Source organism: Octodon degus, unplaced genomic scaffold (genome assembly GCF_000260255.1).
Source record: "Octodon degus isolate 3935 unplaced genomic scaffold, OctDeg1.0 scaffold00003, whole genome shotgun sequence".
NCBI lineage: Eukaryota > Metazoa > Chordata > Mammalia > Rodentia > Octodontidae > Octodon > Octodon degus.
In genome coordinates, this window is record NW_004524579.1 from 10,810,453 (window position 1) to 10,836,525 (window position 26,073).

General features: G+C 40.6%; 1 protein-coding gene across 23 annotated transcripts in view; it reads left to right on the top strand.

Annotated features, from left to right (window-relative positions):
• Dtna (dystrobrevin alpha) overlaps nucleotides 1-26,073 on the top strand; it is a 407,896-nt gene that overhangs the window by 373,337 nt on the left and 8,486 nt on the right. For 16 of the 23 annotated variants that reach the window (XM_023714185.1, XM_023714184.1, XM_023714194.1 and 13 more), the window contains 7 exons: nucleotides 1,615-1,728; nucleotides 7,318-7,414; nucleotides 9,114-9,134; nucleotides 17,561-17,720; nucleotides 20,262-20,351; nucleotides 21,671-21,839; nucleotides 24,961-25,093. In XM_023714185.1, coding sequence (XP_023569953.1) covers nucleotides 1,615-1,728; nucleotides 7,318-7,414; nucleotides 9,114-9,134; nucleotides 17,561-17,720; nucleotides 20,262-20,351; nucleotides 21,671-21,839; nucleotides 24,961-25,093 — 784 coding nt within the window. Of the gene's footprint in view, nucleotides 1-1,614; nucleotides 1,729-7,317; nucleotides 7,415-9,113; nucleotides 10,379-17,560; nucleotides 17,721-20,261; nucleotides 20,352-21,670; nucleotides 21,840-24,960; nucleotides 25,094-26,073 lie in introns of those variants that run through there. The other 7 variants (XM_023714192.1, XM_023714209.1, XM_004623572.2 and 4 more) reach the window with 2 other exon arrangements.

The window sequence follows — 26,073 nt, forward strand, 5'->3', positions numbered from 1 at the left end:
GAGCACCCAAGGACAGCACTGGGGTTCCCTTTCTTTAATTACAGTAGATCCAACTGCACTGCCTGACACAGGAGATGGGTTTACATGAATGATTTCTTTTAAATTTTTTTTATTTATTTGTGTGTGTGTGTGTGTGTGTGTGTGTGTGGCCAGCTCAGCCCACCAGGGGGCAGGCTGGCTGGCATGTGGTGCTGGGGGATTGAATCGCGGTCCCTGTGCTTTGCTAAGCTTGTTCTAAGTAGGTGCTTTAGACCACTGAGCCATCTCACCAGCCCCAATTTTAATTTTATTTATTTATTTATTTATTTATTTATTTATGTAATGAATGATTTCTTTTAAAGAAAGACTTTCCACCTGGAACATTAAGTAGTTCTCCCGAGACATCTGAAAACCACCCCTTATAATCCAGCCTTCTCCCCATACCTGTGGAAGATGTAATATGTCAACTGTGCTTCTCTTTCCACTGTGTTTGTGAAGCAGGCAGCTATAAATCAATATTTCCAAGGCAAACGCACCAAACTATCTTTTTGTTATTGTGAAATATATAATAAATTATTGTTAACTATACTCATCCTCCTAATGTGTTATACAGAAAACAAGAACTTACCCTTTACTAAATGTCTTTTGGTACCAGCTACTCCAACTGAAACTTTAAAGGTTCCCAACCCAAAGAATTGCTAATTTTCCTTATTTGATCATTACATGTGGTGAGCATGTGTCAAACTGCCATATTGCACATCATGAAGATGGACAATCACTGTGTCAAGTAAAAGCATTTTAGTGGAAAGCCCCTCTCTCGCTCTCCCAGCTTCGCTCCTTTCTCCCACCTTTGCTCTGTCTTATGCATTTTCTTGAGTAGATACCCACAGCCCCCAAGAATATGTGACTCACAGCCTGGATTAATGGCTTCTCGTGCACTTAGGGGTAATTTGCCTTGTGCTGGTCACATATCATTTATGGCCAGCCTGATGTTCACTGAAATGCAGAGCAGCCCAACCCCTCCCCCCATCAATAACTGGCTGACATGTCTCACCCCATGACAGAGGTCACAGCGTAGCTTTCTATGTCGCAGACTCAATTACAGTGGATCCTTTTAAAAGCACTTTCGTTCTAAGGATGCCTTCATTGAGATCCATTGTTAAGACTGAAAAATGATAAGAAAAAAGACAAAGGATTTTACCTAGTTGAGGGATTCTCAGATAAATTCCGCGAGAATTCCATTCTTGATGAGAGAAGTAGGTTATTTAGTTTTGTGAAATGAGCATCACTTACTCCTATTTTCCCCTTGAGCACCTCTTGCTTGGTAGCTGTGGGTGCTTTATGGTGTCAGGCAGTGATCACAAATGCTAAGAAGATGCATTTTTGTCTCGTAAGCAATGCACTCATCAGAGGTGAACACATTGCCACGCAGCACATGAGTTCCTGGAGGGTGAGTAGGTCCTGGTGCCAATACTCAGTGACATCTGAAGCAGATTCTGTTCATGGTGAGCGCTGGCTTTGCTTCTACATGAGGATGCTCCCTTCTGTCCCCGCTCCAGAGGCCAGACTCGCTCGGATGTTAGTGTCTCGGAAGTTAGCTGACCCTACTTTCTCACCTTTCTCCTCTCTCCCAAGAGAAATCTTACAGGAGATCCAGAGGCTGCGGCTAGAGCATGAGCAAGCTTCTCAGCCCACGCCAGAAAAGGCCCAGCAGAACCCCACGCTGCTGGCAGAGCTCCGGCTCCTCAGGTAAGAAGAGGGGCTCAGGTCGTCTCGGGGATATCAATGGACGTTTGAGGTCTTTAACACAGGCTCAATGTGTCCAGCCAGGAAACAGTGCTTAGCCACTGTAACTGCTGAGATTTGTTTGTTTTTTAATAGCATACACCTAATTGTTGAGATTTGGGTAATTTGAAGAAAAATTTATATTTTATTCATTTATGAGACACAATAAAGGAAACAGTCTTTAGACCAGAAGCAATCTCTACTGAAAAAAATTTAACTCAGCTCTTGGGGTTGTCTGCATTATCAACAATGTATTAATGTCACAAATGCTCAGCAAAACAAGCACATAAATGACTAAAGAGCTGCTAAACATTTCTAAATTTTTTTTCCTGTATTTTAGGGAAGGGTCTACAGGGTGTTCAGGGTCTCACTACTAGATCTGACTCGCAGTGATTCTCCTGTGTACAACTTCCCAAGAGCGGGAATTACAGGAGCACACCACCATGCCCAGTCTCAATCTCGGTCTCATTGTGCCCCGGGAGGCGGGGACAGCATGACAGGCCTGGGGACCAAACCCCTGGCCCCTGTGCCTGCTTGCAGGTGCTTTAATCCTCTGAGCTATTATTTGGCCAGCCCTTTACCTTTCTAAATTCTCAAGTTCACATGTAACCCATAGAAGGGAATCTACTCTTCTCTAAATCTTGATCCCTAATAATTTTACGTATAGGTCTTTAGAAAGAGATGTCAGGCCTCTTTATTGGCCTCTTTATTGTGCAAGTGTATGAAAACGGCTCATCTTTTCTCATTTGTGACCATAGAACATTTGAGTGGGATGAAACCCAAGGTAATCTGACTCCATTCCTGAATTTCAGTGTCCATCTCAGAGTCTGAAACCTAGAAAGTATCCTACCTTTGATGAGGACTGTAATTGTTCCACTACTCCTATGGAGCAAAGTGTAGTTGTCACTGTAGGTTGCCCAAAATCCCATGGGGCTGGCTTAACACCATATCTTGAATACGGCAAGCGCTCACCTGTATTTGTATAGCAAGCAACACAAAATAAATTCCAAGTCATCCCCTCACAGAAATTTCACCTTGATCTTTCACAAATCACTTCTAATTAGTAAGAACTACATTTTCTATTTTAATTGGATGTTGAGTGCAGTCCGGTACTGTATATCTATAATGCTGAATTATACTTTGTGTAGTAAATACAGATGCCTCTTCTCTGAAATCATGAGAAGTGGCGTCACTGTGCAAAGAGACTTGCTTAAGCAGGCTCTATATGGCTTGTTTGGATTTCACCAAGTCCCTACTGGTTGTGGCCACGCCTGCTCCTGGGGGTCCCACCCCAGCCCTGGCCTACAGATATGTAACACCTGAGCACTGCCTGGCCCCGAGTCCTGGCCCCGACTGCTCTCCGGCTGGGAGCCCCTGTGCCTGTCCCAGGCCTGTGACTGAGGCAGACCCACTGCAGGCTTCACGTGTGGAAAAGAGATCTCTGGAACCTGCCACTTATACAGGGTGCTCAATGTGAATAGGCCACTTACCGGAATAAAATGTCTTCCTTCTCAACCTGTTTTCTGTCCTACCCTCAATGAGATGCCCTAGAAATTCATGCACATATGCCCACACTATTACCTAGAAGAGGTAGAAATGAGAAGGACAATCTGCTCACTAAAGGCATTTACCAGCAAGTGCCTCCTTGGCAGTCTTTTATGAAATAGGATTGGATGGGTGCTCCACTTTCACAAGTTGAAATTTAAATCTAAGTGGACAGAAATATAACTGAAGAAGCCAACATGGAAATAGAGTAGCCATTCATCAGTCAGGATCAGAGTAGTGTCTTATCTCTGCCTTAAATGCCTTTTATATACCTTCAGTTGGTCATTGTTTCTCTATTCGGGGGATGATGACCAGGAATTTTTCATAAGCATTTTCATCAGCTCCCCCCACTTAGCTTTTGCTTTGGAAAGCATTTTGCCTCATTTGAGCGATAGTCCAGGCAAATGTCTGGCTGCACCTGGGTCATGGATGGTGTCTTCCTTCCTTGATGATATTCTGCCTTCCTTGGAAAAGGGTGATAACTCTCATGATCCCAGCTTGTGGGCATCCCAGGACCCCAGCTGAGCCCAGAGCTCAGACGTGCCAGGAACTTCAGAGCCATTTAGCCCTCCCTGTCATCAAGTGGTCCGGCTGACTTGCTTGCCTCCCGCCATGTTTCTTCTACCTAAAGGGAGAAGAACTACCCTCCCTTGGAGGCTATTTCTAGATACTGTTAAACCACTTTTCTATGCTAAGCATTTTCACAAAGGGAGATTTCATAGATATCCTGATTAAGACACCCTGTGCTGGGTATAGTTCAAACCTTCATAGAGCTCGCAAACAGTGGCTCCTTGCAAAGTGACTTTGGCCTTGGTTTGCCAGGCATCGATCCGTGAACGAAGCCCCAGGACCTCCTTGCTGTCGCTGTCACAGTGGTCCCTCTTACATCCTTCCTAACTGCCTCTTACAAGAGAAATTCTTTCACCTGGGAATAGCAGAGAGTGAGAGCACACTGAAACCTGTGTTTTCTTGAATACATTTATTTTTATCTTGAAATCTCTATGAGCTTTCTAAATGGATGTTTCCTTTTTTACTTTAGCCACAAGGAAATGGAAAGCCATGTTTGAAGCCCAGGTGTGATTATATAATAGAGACTTCTGTGTTCTACTTTGACACTCACTACACATTAAGCTCTACTGTGCTGTGCCATGGAATTGCTCTAACGGACCTGGAAGCTAGACACTATTATCATATTCCTTTTATAACTATGGTAACTGGGGCTCACAGATGTTTAAAAAAGTTATAGGCATTATAGCCTATTATTCATAAGCACTTATGTGTGTACTATCTAAGAAAATAGTCTCTTATATGATCATGGTACCATCCTCAAAGTGGAAATTAGTATGGATGATATATGTGTGTGTGTGCGTGTGTGTGTGTGTGTGTGTGTGTGTGTGTGTGTAGAGAGAGAGAGAGAGAGACAGAGAATAAAAATATTGCCATTTATCCCAACACTAACTAGCCTCAAAGAGAGTAGGTATTAACACACACACCAAATTAGAAATAATCCAGCAAAGCTTCAGACTGAAAGGCATTCCTTTATGGCTGCTTACACTTACCTATAGAAAGATAAAATGACAATTTACTCTTCATTTTCTCCTACTTCCTTGGAATGGTGGAGCCTATATATACATATTTATATAAATATCCACATGTGACAAACACTAATAGGGAAGACTGAATACAGCAAAGGCATCATTAAATAATTTTAATTGAATTCAGTGTCATTTTTAAAAGATTACTACGATAAAACAAATGTATGATAGGGTTAAGACTGTTTTAATGTTGTTTAATACTAAATTAATGCTAATTAACTTTGTCTAATATATTTTAAATTCCTCTCTTAGCATTTTTTATTTACAGTATTAGGATTTGGCTTTGACCCACTTCTCAAAGTGTTCCTGTGATCAAAAGGCCAAAAATTATACAACAACATTAAAAAAAAAACTAGAAATACCTAAGAAACATTATCCACTTTTAGCACAAGTTCTACCAGGGATGTACTTGGAACACCATAAGTTGAAGTAAACTAGCTAAAGATTTATCATTAGCAATATTTTTGAATGGGACAAGAAAAACTAGAATGCTTCAGCCCAAAGAGACAAAGACTCCAAGATAGGAAATAAGATTAAAAGCTTTAAATTATGATGTTTCTGATTCTCTGGATTCAGAAAAGAGGCAGTTGTAAAGGAAACTAAAGGAAAAATTGACACAAGAGTAGCTGTAAGTAGCAAAAACATAAATATATTCAGAAAGGATTTAGATATTTATAAATTTTAAATTCATAATTCATCATAGAGAAAGCCTACATGAAGCCAACCCAAAAATGTTTCATTTATATTCCTGAACTGTCATCCTATAAACATCTTTCAACAGAGCGAGTCATGGACCTACCTTGGTGTGACATTTTTATTTTGTCAGTTTTTCATTTCCTAGTCCCCACTATAGCTCCACCTAACGTGGAGTCTGGGCCACTGAGACCAGCGGGGTGCACCCGTGCATTAATGCACATGTGGTTAAGGCATCAATCCATTTGAGAGTGTAAGTTCTAATATTTCAAATTTAAACAGAAGTCTATGGGGCAAGTAAAAAATGTGGGCATTACGTACTTGCTAATGAGGATGAGATAATGGACTTGAAATTGATTTAGAAATGTATACCACTCCAGAAATGTGGCATATTAGGGCCAAGGAGATAGCTTAGCAGTCTAAGCGCCTGCCTGGCAAGCACAAGGACCCAAGTTTGATCCCTGGTACTGCATGCTGTGCTGGCCCTGGAACTCGAGCATGCCATGCCAGCCATCAAAATCAGGCAGGGTGGCACACGCCTGTAATCCCAGCTTTGGGGAGGCTGAGACAGGAGGATTAGTACAAGTCTGAGCTGCATGGAGAGAATCTATACCAAGAAATTTTTTTTAAAAAAGAAAGAAAGAAAGAAAGAAAGAAAGAAAGAAAGAAAGAAAGAAAGAAAGAAAGAAAGGTGGTCCATTAATATTCTTCTCCACACTGCTTCAATTCTTTCTCCCTTTAAAGATATTTGTGGGGCCTCCAGATAGCTCAGCAGACTAAAGAACCTGCTTAAGCAAAACACAGGGACCAGAATTTGATCTCAGGCACCACGTGCCAGCCCCACCCCCAGGGCACGCTGAGGCTGTGATTGAGACTAGGCATGGTGGCTGCATGCCTGTAATTGCAGTGCTTGGGAGGTTGCAAACAGGAGGATCACTGCAAGTCTGATCTGCGTAGTGAGACCCTGTAGACCCTGTACTAAATGAATAAATAAATATTCGTGATACCTCCTAATATCAACATAAATAGTAGAGGGTACACGGTCCCTAGTGATTTCTGTTCTTGCTGGCAGTTTAATAGAAGTTAAGCAAAACAAAATAAAACTAAACAAGCACAAACTTCATATATTACTTTCAGTTGGAGAACAATTATGCAGGAACTGCTTTATCCTGAAGGATTATTAAATCAAACCTAAACCAAATAATTTACATGGTTATCAACAGTTCTATGAGTATATACCACTCATATTTCAATAAGGTGCCATATAATGAGGGTAGAACAGATCAAAACCATATGTCTGTACCAAGCGTCCTATACTAAGGTGCACCATCATTTCCATGAATTTACAGTGGTGCTTTAGATTTGGAGGATCTGAAGACTGGCCTTTGATGGTGACAATGTTTGTTTGTTACCACAAGGAAAACGAGTGGCCCAGAACAGGGCCTGCTGTATAATAAATATTCAGCAAATATGTTATTAAGTTATTCATCCAGATTAGGAGGATGGGAAGGTTAGAAATCTTTTTGTTTAAATTTAATAAAACTTTTAGAAAATAAAAGTACATTTCAAGAGTCAATCAACCATTTGAAGACAGCTTCCTGCCTGGTAACCATATCAAAAAGCTGGAGATGCCCGTCAGCCCACTAGTCCTATCCAAGTGGGAAATGTGATCGCCTCAGTAAGTTAAGAGCTGTTCTGATGGCCACTGCTTCCTTCTCAGACAGCGCAAGGACGAGCTGGAGCAGAGGATGTCTGCTCTCCAGGAGAGCCGGAGAGAGCTGATGGTCCAGTTAGAAGGCCTCATGAAGCTCCTAAAGGTAAGACATGGCAAATAATTATTTCTCAGACCTACAGCTGACATTTGTAATTTTTTCTGAATCTAATGTGCAATGGCTTTATCAGTACTGTAGCTATATAAGATTTCCCCCAAAATGTGGCGAGCTTAAATAAGGATCAATTTCTTGGACCCATGAAACAGTAGCAGCCAATTACAGAGCTCATTCCGATCCATTTCCTGGCACCAGACTGTTAATGACCTTCATAGAGTAACTTCTTCAGCTGTTTCTAGTTCTTGACCATTATGTGCTTGAAACTTATAAAACTATATTTAATCTGTCTTATATGAGACAACTTTCAACAGTTCTGAGCAAGTTGAACAGAGGCTAATGTCCAATTCAGAAAACTAAGAAACAGCCCTAAACAATCTCATAGTTTTATTGAGTGATTTTTTTTTGTTAATTTCAGTATTTTGTCCCATTTGTATGGCTATAACAAGTCACATGGCTTTTACAGATTTCAAATGCAAACTGTAAATGGGAACATTCCCTCCCTCTTTTGTAGGTAGACTATGTAATAAGGTGGTCTATATAAGGCCTGTATAGTGCTATAGTCTACTCTTCATGTTGGAAGTGGCACTACTCCTTCAGTAAAGCCTTATTTGCTTCATCAGAACCACCAAATTGCTTCGCAAAGCAAATGTAGGTGAACTATGGCCACACGTCCACAGTTGGCCCTGTAGAATTCTCTCCGCTCAGCGGTCATCCTGCCCACAATGAACAAGCATGAATCAGAATGCATTGGAACTGCCACAAGGGCAGTAATTGAAGCTTCTGATGGAGAAGAAAAGGAGACAAGGTGTCCCGACCTTGAATTCATAGATGCCCCTCCCAACACACCATCTCTGGCCCTTTCCCTCTTGTCCTTCCTTCTTTTTTTCCCCCTTCCCTTCCCTTCTTGCTGTCCTTCCTTCTTCCCTCTTTGCTTTTTTCTTTCTTTTTTCCTTCATTTCTACTTCTTTTTAGTTTTTCTTTAGCGAATATTTTTTTGAATCCTCTGTTCTCAGGCTCTACAGTTGTAACATTTCTTTGTTCTTTACTGTTTTATTCCATTATCATCAGTGTCCATTTGGGGAATGCCTCATAAGACCTGATAAAATTCACATTTTAGGGCATTTGATACAAAGTATAGTATTCAAGCAGTTTTCTGTTAGTTGTAGTAACATAGAACTAGCTCATGGATAACCTGCTGCTGTTTCTGGTCTATTGACTCATTTGATCTGACAGAAAAGCTCTTTTCTGCTTCCCTTTCCAAGCCTGTCACATGAAGAGGTCTGAACCCATCTTACTCTTCACTGACCAGCAGGATATGCTGGGATGCACCCTGAGCTGGTGGTCCTATAGCTTCTGTCACTGTAGCGTTGGGATAGTAATCTACTGACCACCTGTTATCATGGTACCAACCTGGGCTGACTGAGCACAGCTTTTGTACCAAGATGAGCAAGCACTAGGATAGAGACAGATTGTGTTGAGAGATGGATGGAAACATGGAGGAAAGGAATGGGCCTGTAAGCTCAAGTAGCCACTTGGCTTGCAAGGATAATCACTGAAGTGGCAGAGGCCTGGACCTACCATCACACCTGCACTGACATTTCCTCCATCTTGCCTTCCTTCGCGCTGTGTAGATGCTCTTCTGGGAACCCTGGGTAATCTAACTGTTATTGATTCAATCTTTCTGTAGGAAGAAGAACTGAAGCAGGGAGTAAGTTATGTCCCCTACTGCAGGTCTTAACTAACAGTGGAGGGGCCTGCCATCCTGCTGTTTTTCTCATTGCTTTTGCCTCTAATGTATGTTCATGCTTCAGTTTGGAAAGAAAAAAAAATTATACTAATTTGCTTATTTTTCAATGTAGTGCTTTAATTGAGATTATAAAATTTAGTATTTTTTATAACTATCACTGCTATCTGCACCAAAAGAAGAACTGTTACATCTCTTAGAAGAGGGAACAAACTGTAATTTGTTGGAAGTGTTTTAGATCCCCCAGTGTACATGTTTCAAATCAGTGTCATGCTTTTCTGGGTTATTGATCAGAACCCTTCTCTATATAGAACAACACAGTCACTAGAGCTATACAGAAGTTAATATTATATTAAAACCTACAACACACAAAAGCAAACCTTCATGTCCTCTCAATGAATATTCAGCTCAGTTACTGTTTTTCCTGAAAAAGTTGGAAACTCTTTGCGTAAGACTCAGGAAAAGGATTTCTATAAGACTCCCTGACTCTCAACTAACTGACTCTCTACAAGACCCTGTCTCTGTCCATCTGCTCCCCAGAATGGGCTCAATCTTGTGAAAGAGCATACCGAGTGCCCCATTAGCCACTTCCTGTCTTTTTGGTTCTTCCCTAAAGCAGAAGCCCAAATATTATTTGACAACAATCTCTAAAAGAAAATAGGTAACTTACATCCTTTCTCATCACCAAACCTTCTGCATTGGGAGTGCCGAAAGTCACTACACACACTTTTTTTCCCTAGAGTTAGGGGCACTGTGTTTCTCTACCCATGACCTAAACTGAAATTCTGTGTCCAGCCCATACGGTCAGATTCAGGAGCCAGTGAAGGGAGCAGCATACTCAAAATAATAATAATAATAATAATAATAATAATAATACAATTAAATAGAGGCAAAAGAAAAGCAGCTTTACTGTTCGGTGCATGTACCAAACTGTGTATGAAAATATATTCCACTTGCTAGCATTATTAAAACGTTTTTCAGCATTTCCATGGATCAATTAGAACTGCAGCCTGTCAACTCCAACATATCTTTTAATTCTTCTGTATGCTCTTTTCTATTATTCATTGTGTGTGTTTGTGTGTAACAAAGAATGTTTGCAAAATGATGAACACATTTTACCTTCATTTCCATCCTCTGTAAAAAAAAAAAAAAAAAGGAAAAGTGTTAAATTAATCTGTAATGTCAGACAATAAAGACAATGTACTACATTATTTTGTATTTTGTGGAAAAAATTACTGAACTTAAGTCAAAATGAGGACCATTCCCTGGGGTAGACACACCACATCAGCAGCCGAATGGGGATTGCTATTGCACTTCCAATACACTTAGATCATGGCAAGAAAATACTTTTCTCATGGTACTTCCCTTCGCAAATGGCCTCTTTTCTTTCCTGTCTCTTGTCATGTGTGAAGAAAAAGAAAACTCTGCTCAAATACAACCTTCCTTCTCCTAGTGGAAAGAAAGGGCAATCGCCCTTCATGGTCAGCCTGACTACAGTTGCTCCCTTAGGGGTACTTCCCCTATGGCCTCCCAGACAGCACTTTCTTGCAAAGCTCCTTTGGAGCAGGAAATTCATAAACAGAGGCACAGAGCCTGACCAGGCAGTGCCCTTCGGTGATGTCATGGCTGTCACCTTTCGGCCCCCCTCTGCTGGTTGATCTGCTCTCAGCAGATCCGCTTCCAGCTCCAGCTCCTAGGAAGGTCAGCCTGCAAGGGGTACACAGGCCTGGACTTACAGGCCTGTGGTCAGTGCACCCAGATGTCAGAAACAGGTTGTCTGGGAGGAAAGTCTGTCCATTTTACTCATATCCCTCCACTTTTACACTCAAGCCTCTCTTCAAAAAGGACCCAAGGCAGCCTATAACAAAATATATGACCAGTGACTCCCGAAACTGGAAATAGAAAAATGCAAAGCTAAGGAAAAGGAAATGTAAATATGCTAATCGTAAGGAGCAAGAGTATTCCTCTGAGCTTTCTGGCAATGAAGCAAAAAAGGAAATATGACCTGTGGTTCTATCCACATAGAAATACCACTCCTCAGGAGAGCACAATTTCTACACCATAAAATATAAAAGAAAGTCTTCACTCGGAACTTTATAGAAGTACTGAATAATAAAATGGAAAAACAAAGTCATAGATTTCATGTGGCTGTTTCTCATCCTGACCTTCAGTCTAAATTAAAGACAGAAGCCTATAAATTCCAGCCTTATAAAGGCAGTCTATAAAGAAATAAATAAGTACCATCCCTACCTATAGGCTGCTCATAGTATAACATGATCTAAGGAGAGAATTTAGAGGTTTTTAGACCAGCATCTGCTTCTAAATTCTGTTTTTATTTATGAGCCTTTCCCCTCTGGGGACATTCTCTTTGTAAAAATCAAACTTTGAAAACCTCCAGAAAACAAATTGTGCGTGATTTAATAACCTTATTTGCTTTATCTTAAGTCTGCATGGTTCAATGTAGCATTTTATTATACTGGTATATATAATTCTTACTTCTACTGTTTCTTGTATAAATGCATGAATTTATCCCCGTCGAGGACAGAACATGATTTTTTAAAATAGTGCCTGTAATATAACATGATGATTATGGTATCACAAGCAATAAATTCTTTTTTGACAAAACTCAAACTGAAGTTATCCTACCCTCTTTCTTCTTTGTGTATCTTTAAGAGTTATTGAAAGAGCCATAAAAAGAACACTCATAAAACGTTTAATAATGAAGGCAGCTGGGGTGTAATTGTAGTAACAGTATGTTCCAGTGTTTCTGGTATCTTTCCACTTCCAAATACACTGGCCAATCTAAAACCAAGCATCTTGAATCTCAGTTTAAGAAGTAAGATTGTAATAATAGTTTTCTTAGGAAGATTTTTTTTGGGCTAGACCAGAGTTCCAGTGGGCCCTGCTCTTCACTCACACCTATGAGAGCTTGAGTAAAGTGAATTAACTTCCTGATAACTCACTTTAAAAAAAACTGGTGATGCTTGGCTCCTAGGGTTACTGTACACATTTTAAAAGGCCATGGACATGAAAGCACTCTGAAAAATTCAGTATGCATCTCAAATGTAAGTATGAATATGCATATTTATTTATATACACACGAGTGAACTCATAGTTTGCATACACACACAAACACATGTATGTGCACATGCACACACACACAGTTACCTTTCTTAATTACAGTTAACTAATAGTGTCTCTAATAGGGGAAGAAATTTGAACAAGACTTTTAATCAGTTCTAATTACCTCTAATTGCTTTTAATAGTAGTAAATAGCAATTTTATTTTTTAAAAAATGACAGAAACAATCCAGTAAGATTATCTCTTCCATTTCTGGTAGCATCAGGTATGATCCTAAGCATGCTAATATCTATAACTATTGCTGATATCCATTTCTGAGTAGACATTTTTAAACAATATGATTTATGATAAAAGGCTGCAAGTTTTAAACACTCTGTACAGTGTACAAAATATTGACAGATATTTTTGAAAGACAACCAGGAATGACCAGGTTGCACTCGTAGACAAGCCTAAGAAGCAGATTTGGATGGCGGGTAACACTCTGTACTTCATTAAAGCAGCCTGGATCAACCTTTAGACCTTTGCCCCTTTCCTAAGGTATCTCTCATATCTAGAGCTGAGTAGAAATCAAAATACTTCCTGAAAAATAATCAGAAAATTTATGGATCTTTTCAACCTTTTTAAAAATTGATGCAACAGCAGATTGAGTGAACTCAGAGGATGGTGTGGAGAAATTAATTTTTCACTTATTCTCTAGGAAGAGAGCTATTTTAAATTTAGCAAGTGTGATATATGTTTTCCTTCTTCCATAAATCAACTCCCTCCTTGGGAATTTTAGATCTATTTATTGATCTGCATGGACCATTGTCCCTTAAGTCTTTGTCCCATTAATCATTGAGTAATTTCCAAGGAACAGTGCTCACAGAGATTATTCACTCCAACTCTTCTAAAGTTGTTAGCCAACAGCCATGGTTGATGATCAGGCTGGAGGCAACCATCTGTAGGGCTCATCACCTGTGAAAATGCTGCTCAGTGACATTGACGCCAAAGCTACCCAAATGCAAAGGGGCACCTGCCCTGGACTAACGACCTTCCAACAGAGGAACTGAAGGGAAGGTAGAGAAGGCATTTACACAAAAGCTACTAGGAAGATAGTGTCCCAGCAAGGAAAGATGGGGCATGCTCTCCCAGCAAACCAACATCTATGCATCGATGCCCACTAGTCGGGTAAAGACTGAATATGACTTGGGAGTTGCAAGTCTGAGAAAGCATGCAACCAAATCCTTCCTTCCACATAAAATCTTTCATGTAAACTTTTCAAATAATCAGACTGCTACAAAAGGCAACCATTAGAGATTCATTTGGGAGACGGTCACTGGTAGTCACTTACACATAGGTATGAGTTAGAGTCAGTCAGTTGTTTTTTCCCTTAGCACACAATCGCAGTCAATTCTCTTTCTCTTCACACAGAATCACTAATGGGAGTTTGGGAGACAGGAAGTAGAACGGAATAGGAATAATTGGTTTTGAAGAACAGATAGAGATAGGAGTCGGAATGCTTCAGACACACACTGCTAAGCAGGAGTTCACAGAAGGGAGAGTGGAAGGATCACATATATATATATATATCTCTACAAATGCTTTATGAAGGGAGGAGCCCATGCGTGCCCTGTGCAAGAGAACCCGGCCTAACAAGTGCACACAAGGCTGGTGTCAATACAGCAAAATATCCAACTACCGCCCATGATCCCATATCTCAGATCACAATCCATCTCTGTTCTAGAGTTCAGACCTTTGAAAGGTGATGTAACACAGATGTTGTCCCTTATCAACAGCCTCATCTTCCATGGGCCCAAATTCATTATGAAACAACCTCTGCTTGTCAGACCTTCTTAAATTTCAAAACTGCAGATAAGAGATTGTGCACTGTACTTCTGTCCTGGATAACAAACGCAAAGGCTGTCCTTTCACACTGGCAACCAAACCTGTCCCATGACTCAGTGACAGAGAGTTATTCCCTGGTTCAGTGGCATCCTGGGGACAGGCCCTGGGCTTCTTCAGCCTCAGGCTGCTGAACCTTTGTAAACTTAGAGAAGCAGAGATGGACACATCTAGCATCCTAAGAAGTACCTGTGACATGTGGGAAAGCCCTGGGTTTGTAGCTCAAAGGCTGGGGATCCCTTTTATGTCTGTCACTCACTAACTCAGGGACTTTGAATAACCCAGTTATTGTTTCTGAGTCTCAGTTTGTTAATCTATACAATGGAAATAATACCATATATGGTTCAGATGATTAAATGAAGAATTTGGGGGTGAAGGTGCTTTCCACACTAGGAATTGATGTTCCAGTATATTATGCTTTCTACTGCCATTTGGAAAATAAAACAGAACTGTCTATGTAGCATCTCTTTATACGCTAAATTCCATGGACAACTGGAATGGTCTTGCTATCGTGAATTTCCCTATCGTGCAAGCAGGTCTAGCCTTCCTGAGTCGTGTAGAAAACTCAGGCTGTACAGCCAAGAAAAGCTAACTTCTACAAACACTATGTCCCTCATCTTGCTGTGACTGGTCCCTCCACAAAAAGGACAAATAAGAGAAAAACAGGAGTCCTGCTGAGGACCCTGCCTTGGAAAGCCTGCACAGGAGAGGAGGCCAGGTCAGAGTACCAACCAACATCTGTCTCTTTTGAGGGACACTTCTCTAGTCACAGGCTAACAAGTTTCCTCTATCCCAAAGCCTTCAGAGTGCCTGGGCTCAGCACCAGCCCTACCACTCTGGCTCCATCTCCAGAGAGCAATTCTATTTGTTCTGCATACTCTGGGATCCACATCTGCATATTTAGAATGATGATGCCTGCCCCATAGAGTCATGGAGAGAGATCAGTGAGAATGTGTGCAAAGCCTTTTGAACACCAGAAAGCACAACTCAAATGTGAAGTTAACTGTTATGACACAGCCAGCTGGGGACACAATGGTAGCTCAGATACAGAGTTTCAAGGTAATGGGGCTGAGCTCTCAAATCTTTCCTGGGAAAACCATCCCCCTCCTTGCGCTGGCTGAGGAAGGCAGGCTGCAAAGCATCACCACCCAGCCAAGTTCTCTTCCCTGGGCCTGGACAGATCACTACAAGGTACTGTTGAGAGTGAAAGAATGGACTCCTCAGCCCTTTGGGCATCTCAAGAGTTCTTTTCTGTGCTCTGTTCTGTTTGTTTTTAATTCTGGGGTTTTCCTCAATTTATAGATTTGACAATACTGTGTGAACTTAAACCCTGGAGAGCTAACCGCATGGAATTGTATGAGATTGGTGTTGTATGTTTTAACTTCAAGCAGCTGAAACCAAAGCAAAGACCTAAGTAGAATATTACAGAGCTCTGGTGCCATAGTGCATGTCTAGGAATGTGAATGGGTTGGAATCTCTGGTCCTTGCTATAGAAGAGTTTTCACTGTAATTGGTCAGACCCAACACTGGGATGGAGCTGATATGAATGTCAAATTTGTTGTGTATGCATGAAAGTCTCCATGCATCTTCTTACATGCATGTACGATTGTCTTCCTTTGTCTACTAATTATTAAAACAGGAAGATTGTTTCTCAGGGACCTCTGGTAGTGACAAAGCATTAAAATTCCAGGTGTGACAATCTCAGAAAGGTCCCATGCTAAAGACTGGAACACAAGGATATGGAGTTTTTAGTTGTTTTCTACTCTTGTCTTTAGTCCCTCTCAAATGCTGCTATTTTTACTCTTCTGATAGAATAGTACTTTGTCATAGGTGAAGAGAAACAGTAACCAAAGATGAGAAACCAAAATTATTGCAAATAAAAACTTTAATGAGCCATCACTTACCTCCAGTAACAATGGCAATTGTCAAAAAGACAAAAGAGCGAGTTCTAGTAAGGATGTAGAGAAAATGGTGTCTCTGGACACTCTTGATAGCAATGTAAATTCTAGAAATGTAAATTCTAGTTATCATAGAAAATAGCATTGAAGTTCCTAACAGAATTAAAGATAAAACTTCCATATGCTCCAGCAGTCTCACTACTAGGTAATTATCCAAAGGAAATGAAATCAGTGTGTTGAAGAAACGCCTACACTCCTGGGTTTATTGCAGTGTTATCCATAGTAGCTAAGAGACGAAAAGTATCCACCAGTTGATGAATGAATGAATGAATGAATGAATGAATGAATGAATGAATGAATGAATAGAACAAGGAAAGATGATTTCTCTTACAAGAAAATAAAGACCATGTGATATTCATGCACAGTGGATACTATTCTACCATAAAGAATGAAATCCTGTCATTTGCATCCACATGCATGGAACTGTACATCACTATGTTAAATGAAGTAAGACAGGCACAGAGAGACAAGTACCACATGATCTAATTCATATGTGGAATCTAAAAAAGTTAGTCTCAAAGATGTTGAGAGCATAATGGCAGTTACCAAGGCAGAGAAGTGTTGGAGATACTAAGTTTTATGGTTACAGATGCAGCTAGAGAGGAGTAAGAACTTCTGTTATGCTATTATACAGCAGGATCACTATAAATAGCAATTACGTACTTCATATTTTAAAAAGCTAAAAAAGGACTTCAACTGTTTTTACCATAAGCAAATGATAAAGAAAGATAGATATGCTTAGCTTGACTTAAATATTGTATGTTGTTTACCTGTATCAAAACATTACTTGGTATTGCATTAACATGTCCAGTTTTTCTATGTATCATTTAAAAATAAATTAAATTAGCAAAAGAAGAAGCTAAGATTTTTTTGTCTGCTTCCCCATTCAAACCCCTGAGCCACAGAGCAACTTGATAAAATCAGCTATAACTGTAAAATGCAGATTAAATAATTTATACCTTATTTGACTCTTATTTTGAGACTTAATCTGCACAATATTACAAGATATGATTTCTACTGTGAATTATCCTCTAAAGATGATGCCAGGAGAGACAAGTTAAAAAATGTAGGAGCACATATACCGTATCTGTTCTGAACAGTCCCCTAGTTTGTATTTAAAACCTCTTTAATATCTTTTTATCCTATAGAACTTCCTTCATGGAGAAAATACGTTACAATTATCTCTGTTTAGCAAAAGTTTCATTATACTGGCACACATCTTATAAATTGTAGGACTATTCTGCACTAATATCCTTAGCTTTCAGTATTTAACCTCAACTTCAGATTATATATAACAGGGCCCTAAATCATTTGCACCTACAATTTAGCTTAGTGTTGCCATCTGAATTCCCTAAGTAGTCCTCATGCTTTGGAATTTCATTGTCACTGTTTTTAACATCGGACCTAGGTGTTGGGTGGCATATGGCATTTTCTTGGAAAACAAATTAATAACTTGCCTTGTCTCTGCAGACCCAGGGGGCAGGCTCTCCTCGCTCCTCCCCCAGCCACACCATCAGCAGGCCCATCCCCATGCCCATCCGCTCGGCGTCTGCCTGCTCCACCCCGACGCACACGCCTCAGGACTCTCTGACAGGGGTAGGGGGAGATGTACAAGAGGCATTTGCTCAAAGTAAGTGTTCTTGTTGTTGCTTTGCTTGGCTTTTATAGTGGCATATAAGTTAGCACAGCCACTGCATGGGGAGCTCCTTAGAGTTCCGGCTGGCTCATAGCTGGGCCGGTGTTAATCAGAGCATCTTAGAACTCCCTGGGCTGAACCACTCCTCCTCGTGTCACCATTCTACCTTCCTGGCCCAATTCTTAATAAATCTTTGTTCTTCAAGTTACAGGAAATATCTTAATCAGTCTCCTAGGATACTATAAATACAATCCATGTTAACTTCCTTGTCTTCTCTTGAGACTGAGATTAAATAATCCCAATTCATTAACTCTAAAATGACAAAGACATGCAATAATTTTTTAGAGCCCCGTTAAGATGTTCTATAGATGCATCCCTGGAGGTACAAGGTTAGACCTCCACAGTCAGCAAAGGAGCCCAGAGAGGCCAGAGGTAACAACCAGTGTTCTTCATGGGGAGGGGTCAGAGGTGCCTCAAAGCAAGTGATTTGATGTCTTTCTTACATCACTTTTTAAATTCAGAGTATAAGAAAATCAAATTCACCTGTATCCCTTTTCAACCAAGTCAGCCTCATTGCCAGAAACAAACTCCTGTGAAGAGTTTGGGCTTTCTCAGCTTTCTGTCTACATACAAAAGATGTCTGTATGCACTGATAGATGTGTACTCTGTGTTTCCCACACAAATTAGGTCAGTTATTGCATTTTGTTTTGCAATTTGTGCTTCTTAGAATTGGAATTACATTGTGAACATCTTTCCACATCCACATTTCACTTAAAGATCTAAGGAAAAGAGACACCGATTTGAGCTTAAATTCTAAGACAAAGAGTAGAATAAACAAAATCAAAGGACACAAACAAACATGAGGAAGCCACTTCCAGTGCATGTGACAGTCCATTTTCTTAATTTCAGCTCTACATAAAGCATGTGGAGGTCAGGAAGTAAGTGGCACCCCAAAACCAAAGTAGATGAAGGACGCACCCTTATAGAGGAAATCGAAGCACCCATAAACCTATGGAAAGGGTCCAGCCCCACAAGTAATTGTTGGAACACGAATTTTAATAAATATCACCTTTTTCCCAGCAGGTGCTTTAAATGTTTTTTTTTTTTTTTTTTAACACTGATCATATCCAGGGATAGTAAAATTGAGAAAACAGACACTCTCCTCCATAGTGTGCAGGGTAAAACCTTAACACATTTTAATGAGGGAGAATAACAGTCTATCACTTCATATGAAAATAGAGGACTCAAATTAGGGTTTTTTCTTTTAAGCACTGAAATTAATTCAAGAACAGCTGTGGCTGGGCATGGTGGTGCACCCCTCTAGCCCCAGAACTCGAGAGGCTGAGGCAGAAGGATCACTTGGGCTCCAGGCCAGCCTGAGTTACAAACTGAGTTCAAGGCCAGCCTGAGCTACATGAGACTCTGCCCCAAAAAGAAAAAGAAAAAGAAAGAACAGTTTATGTAACTGGAAAAATAACTTTCTTTTTAAAAATTTTAGAAGGCAAAATATACTTTCTCTAAATCATGTTTTAAAATCTACAGATTCTGTGTTTTAAATCAACTTATGCTACCTATTATAATTAATGTTTTTATCTAGCTACTTTGATTTTTTTAATGTAATATATTTATTACGTTTCTTAGTTAATATTGCCAAGAAATGGCAATGGAGCAGAACCCCAGGGCAGCCCTTAACTCACAAAATGCTCATGCTGCACAATTGCATTTGTCATTCAGTATTTGAAATCTTGAACCTTTTCTTCCAAATCTGTTTTGCTGATTATCTCAGTCCCAACTTCACCTTACCCCACTCTCGGGCCAGTGCACAAATACCCATTCACTCTTAGTGTGCCCACAGTGTAAGAATCATTACTTTCTACCATAGACTACGATCCGACACAATCACACCTAAGCTGCAGGCTAGAGCACAGGATGTGTATGTGCCCGTGTCTTGGGAGAAGGACCAGAGTTTTCACTCATTTCCCACACTCCGGAAGTGTGCAGTTCACAGGCTCCCTATTCCCAAGAGCTCCTTGTCCTCTAGGGGAAGCTCTAGAGGCCCCGCTAGGAGACCAAGGCTGTGCTGATGGAGCCCCTAATCCAGGATGCTCAGCTCCAGTGCGACAGCTGGATCAGTAACAGTGGGTAGGACATGCAGGCCTAGCGAACCAAGGCTCCTCATCTGTGTGTTCCTAGGAAAGGTGCCTGTTCAGGCTGGTTTACCTGCCCCTCCCAGTTTGCTCCAGGTCACCCAGTCTTATTAACATTCATTCCTTTCTCTTTCAACATCATCCCACTTTAGACAATAAATTATATACACCACCATCCCTAGCCACGTCTTCTTATATCAGGAGCCACTGCCGTAAGTAACTTTTTCTGTTGCTTTTGTTTTCAGAATGTGAGCCAAAACCCTTTTGAAAGGGAAAAATAAAAGAACTTTTGTTACATTACGTTGCAGTGAAAATAATGAATAACATAAAAACTTTGGGTAAAGGAAAAGCTGAGGTTTCTTAAATTATTATTTCTTCTTTACTGAAGGCTCAAGAAGAAATCTAAGGAATGACTTGCTAGTGGCGGCAGATTCCATCACTAACACCATGTCCTCTCTGGTGAAAGAGCTGAACTCGGGTGAGTCCCGGTGTCCTCGCACCTGTCTGCTCATCACAGAGGGACCACCATGCAAGGTCTCTCCCAAAGGCCCACTCATTGTCCAATAGAAAAGAATATTTTTTTTTTGGTTCCTCGATTGCCTTCAGGGCACTTTTGGCCAGCGGGAGAGTTGTGAGGTTCAAACTCCAGCAACCTGAGGCTGACAGCTTTGTGGAAGCAGCCACTTAAAGGACTGAGCTAGGGCCAGGCCCCAGAAAAGAATATTTTAAAGGCCTGTACAATATTTTGTTGGTATTTTTTGATTTTTGATAAGTTTACATTTTGCTTATTAGAAGACTGTTAATACTATACTCAGTGCAGAAAATTTGGGCAATGCAGAAAAGAATTTCTTTAAAAAAGTATTCAAATTGACCCATACTTCTAGAATCTAAAGACAGCCACTGTTAATATATATCATAATCCATAGCAACATGATGCTGGACTAATTCCATTGCGTCAAATATTTTATTTACCTATTAGACTTTATTAGAGATGCATGATCTTAGAAGGAGCCAAAATGAAATTTACCTTTACAATATTAAGTCTGCCCAAAATTGAATACTATCAAATTGTAGAAGTGTCTCTAGCTTCCTAATGCCACATAAAGTTTTTAAAACGTTAGCAACATGAATACACAAATAATTTAACAGGTACTAATGCTTTCCCACCTATTTCTTAAAGCAAACCTAGCAAGATATTTGTTAAGCAGGACTATGGTCTTATAGCTGAGATTACAACAACTGTAAGAAATAGAATTTTAATTTTTTTTAAATCCTGAGCTTAAATTTTTAATAAGAAGTAAAGTAACTGAAAATTGTTGCTTCTATTTAAGAGTACCAAATAGGATGAAGTGACATGATTAATGAGCATACCACCGTCCTAACAAATAATAACTGAAGCATTATTCTTGCACTGAAAGCCTTGTGTGTTCTTAGTTTATTCTTACAATTCTTTGAAATAGAGTTTGTCATATTTTAGGGTTATATGTTCTAAATTAGAGTACTATTAAGTAAAATAATAATTTAATGAGGGCGTTTTGTAGAAAAAAACACTTGAAAAGTAAAGTCAGTAGAACACAAAAAATTCTTCATAACATTTTTGAGATAAAAAAGAAAATGTATACCAAATAGTAGAAATGTGTGTATCCATTCTCATTTTAGAAAATACTGATTTGACTAATGTACAGCAACTGGCTAATGTTTCATAGAGCACATGTTGATTTATGTTAAGCCCGGTCCTTTATTTGAAGCTCATAAACTATCTAGCAAGTTTTTTTTATTTCTTCATTGTGCCGCTAGAGGTGGGAAGCGAAACGGAGAGTAATGTGGATTCTGAATTTGCGCGGACTCAGTTTGAGGACCTGGTTCCATCGCCCACCTCTGAAAAGGCTTTCCTAGCTCAAATCCACGCCCGAAAGCCCGGGTACATCCACGGAGGAGCCACCACAAGCACCGTGCACGGGAGCATGTGAGTCCCCAGAGCATGGGGGGAGGGGGGGCGCGAGCAGCAGGGAGGAGCAGCGACTCCGAGGCGCGGGTGGCCAGCGCTGTAACTGAGAAAGTAATGGTGCCACTTCCCTTTGTGCTGGAAGAGGCAAGCCGGGGTGCGTTAGGCCGGGACACTTTCCCACCTCGCCCTTATACCTTCCAGGGAGTATCAGCAAAAGAAAGCAATCTGTGCTTATGGCAATGATGCCTGTCACTTTATGATGAAGTTACGTCCTAATAGGCCCTCACAATGGAAAATGTCACAAGATGAAACGCACTTAATACAACATCCCAATCCTATGGCCCATCCTACCTGAGCAGCGCAGCACACGACAGCGGCGATCGTGGGCCTTCCCGACCCCTGGAACTGACCCATAGATGCATCCTGGTGCCGCTGCTGCCACCGCCTAGCACCCAGAGGCACCTACTGCAGATCACCAGCCTGCTGAATGACCCAAATTCAAAGTACAGTTGCTACTGAGAGCTCATTGCTTTTGCAACGTTATGTAGTTGTAGACCAAACCCTTGCAAGTCAGGAATCATTTGTAATATTTTTTAAAACTGCTTTTACCCTTCTAGGGCTCATAGCAAATTCAGGACACATCACTCTCTCTCTTCTGAACTTCCTATATTTGCACTCATCTGATGGTATTAGTCAGGTGTTTGTTCACAATGGGTGTAAACAACATTTGGATAGATATAAGTAGCTGTTTAAAATCTCATTATAAAGACATACTGGACCCTCTTCAGAAGTCTTATTTTGCAAAGATTTCCATGCTGGCAGGTTTCTATAGCTTGACTCAAGGCAACAGAAATGGTGACATTGCCATTAGATTTATCTGTGACCCTCAAAGTATTTAGCAGCGGAAACAGAAGAGCAAAGGCACAGCTAGGAGAGAGTTTCAGAGCCCAGTTTGGGAAGGAATAAAAGAATAAACTTTGGAGCATGAGTTTCATGGAGTTATGAGGATCATGACTAAAGGCTGACCCGATGGCTGGGAAAGGGGATTGGAAAGCACTAAAAGATGACAGGGTGACACAATGCGGAAAGTACTTCAGCCTGGTCTACAAAAATAAACTGGCTATTTTAAAGACTTGGTGAAGAAACTAACCAGAGGCCCTTGCTGTCAATCCGGGCAGCAAGTGAAAAACCAGCAACAATAGAGAGTTATAAAGAGACCTAGTAGGAAAGCCAGATGCGAAGCAGCAGCCTGAACCATCAGAACAGAATAGTTAAGATGTAATTTTAAATGGCAGCATGCAGCTGCTTCTAATTTTAGTTTGCTTTCTTTTCCTTCCCTCTACATTTTAGAATTGTTAGATTTGTTTATTATTTGAAATCAAGAATTGTCATCTGTTTTGTCTGGTAAATACATATCTCTTTTTTTTTATGCATTTCACACAGGATCTCACTATGCAGCTCGGACTCATAGTGATCCTCCTGTGTCAGCCTCCCCAGTGCTGGGATTACAGGTGTGCTCCACCATGCCTGCCCAGACTCAGTGGCTGGCTCAGCACACCCGTGGGCGGGACAGGCACACTTATCTCTTCGACTTTAGGTGGTTAAGCATTTACATGGTGTCTACCTAAAATCCCTTTGTCTCAATCCTAAAATCTAAAACATTAAAGACCATGACCACCACCAGTCTGCTGGGCCCCAGACCGAGATCAGTTGCCCCAAGTGCTTGGAGAGCTGGGAAAGGAGGTTGGCAGAGGCCTCCCAGCCCATGTGGTCAGCCCTAAACCCTCCAAAAATAATAAGAGCATGTCATACAAATGTAAATAAACATGAATGAGGCATTTAAGTAGCAGCCCAGAAACAATTCTTTGAAACAAAGGAAAATTTTAAGGATGTTTTAATATCTGTACTGTCAAAAGTATACATACTACATTTTACATGAGAATATTCTAGACCTATGAGTTAGATACTAAACTTTTGTTAAGCCACATGAAGCACCTCACACATTCTACGAATAGATGGAGATAGAGTCTCATAGTGAGTGAGGTCATTCTTCCCTGTTTTGCAGTGAAATTAGACCATTTTAAATGGACTTTTCAAATAGTACAAAATTTTAAAGTCAAGAGAGAGCCATAGGGGAGATGAGCCTTCTTGGCACTAACTTGCTGATCACCCAAGACTTAATTCTACTATAAAAATAATGTACAATGTATTAATTATTGAAACTGTTCTATTAATCAGCTTTGAAACTGTCTCATTGGTATTTGTTTCTCAATAAAATTTTAAAAAATGAAAAAATAAATAAATAAATCCAGCATAGATAACACAAAAAGAGAAAAATAACTGGGTGTGTGGCCCACCCATGTAGTCCTAGCACTCGGGGACGCTGAGACAGGAGAATCATGAGCTGAAGCCCCGCATAATTTGGAAACTTAGAGACTTAGCAAGACCCATCTCAAAATATAGAGGATGGATGGATGGATAGATAGATAGATAGATAGATAGATAGATAGATAGATAGAATAAATTTTAGAGAGTCAGGGTTGTAGTTCAGTGTATAGGTAACCCTAGCCTGGATTCATTTCCCTCAGTATAGCAGAGGGAAAAAGAAACATGTTATGAACAAATGTCCTTAACCATTATTTCAGTAGAGGGCTTACTCTCCTTATAGACAATGTTCTGCAATTTTTTTTTTTTTTTTTTGTACTGGGAATCAAACTCAGGACCTCAAATGTGCCAGGCAGGCACTGTGCCACTAAGCTCTATCCCTGACCCTTCATTCTATTTTTTTAAAGCCCTTGTATTGGAAAAAGTTCATATTCCTTCAAAAGAGAAGTTTGTCTTTTTCTAAGAGTGCAAAACATGTAGAGGGCCCCACCCATTCCTATACACCCTAAAAATCATAGATGAACAGACTGCCATGGGAAAAAGTATGTGTAGGAAAAGATTTTCAGTGATCTATTTCTCCAACACTCCGATATTTTAACAAGTTATCGTTTAGGTTAAAAAAGAAAAGCAGGAAAGTGAATTTGAAGACTATTGAAAATAAATGTGCTAACCAAACTACAGCTGTCACATGAATCCCACTCATGCTTCTCTTAAAAGATTTGCTCCAAAAATCCCATCTGCACTTCATTCCCAGAGTTACTGAAGACGGGGACCCCTACGTCCAGCCTGAAGAGGAAAACTACGAGAATGACTCAGTCCGGCAGCTGGAGAACGAGTTGAAGATGGAGGAATACCTGAAACAGAAGCTTCACGATGAAGCCTACCAGGTAGGCCGCAGCCAGGTGCCCAGCTCACCTCCCCCAACAGCCCAGCCCAGGCTGTCAGCCCTTCCCGGTGCTCTTCCCTGCTACCCTGCTTCCCCATGTATTCAGTACTAGAACTGAACCCATAGTCTTTACACAGGGTCACATCACCAGCCCCTTTTTTAAAATTTTCAATTTTAAGATAGGGTTCCATTAAGTCACTACATTGCCCAGGCTTGGCTTGAATTTGTAGACCTCCTGCCTCAGCCTTCCAGAGGCTGGGATGACAGGTGTGAGCCACTGTGCTCAGCTTTCCACACTTCCTGTAGCTGTCACTTACTGTATATGTTTATTAGTTCTGGTCTGAAAAGTGAAAGGGGGCCTGAGACATTAGTGGAACATAGTGATGAACAATCGAAACTCCTCCAAGATTATTAAGATTCTGTGTTTTCATAAATCAAAAAAGAAGGCTCAGTGTGGTGGTGCACTCCTCCAATTTCAGCTATTTGGCAGACTGAGCAGGAGGATTGCAAGTTTGTAGCCAGCCTGGGCAGCTCAGGCAAGCCTTACCTCAAAAATATAAAGGGGCTGGTGATGTAGCTCAGTAATAAGGCACTTGCTAACATGGCCAAGGCCCTGAGTCTTCAGTACTGGAAAGGAGAAGAAGAAAAAGAAAGGGGAAGAGAAGAAGAAGAAGAAGAAAGAGGAGGAAGGGGAAGGAGAGAAAAAAGAAAAGATGGTGTTTAAAAAAAAACAATACAAGGAAACTGAAACAACATGACTACCTCCTCCCTCATATACCTCCACAATCTCTCCCACTGCCCACCTCATGTCAAATGTAAGTGGAAGGGTGAAAAGACTCGCTGAGAAATACCAGAGAACCTCTAGGCCCAGGTTCAGTGGGGTGAAGATAACACAATCTTGAGATAACCTGGAGTGTATCTACCTATCTGAGAATTCATAATTTGTAGTCCTCCTGCTTCAGCCTTCCAGAGGCTGGGATG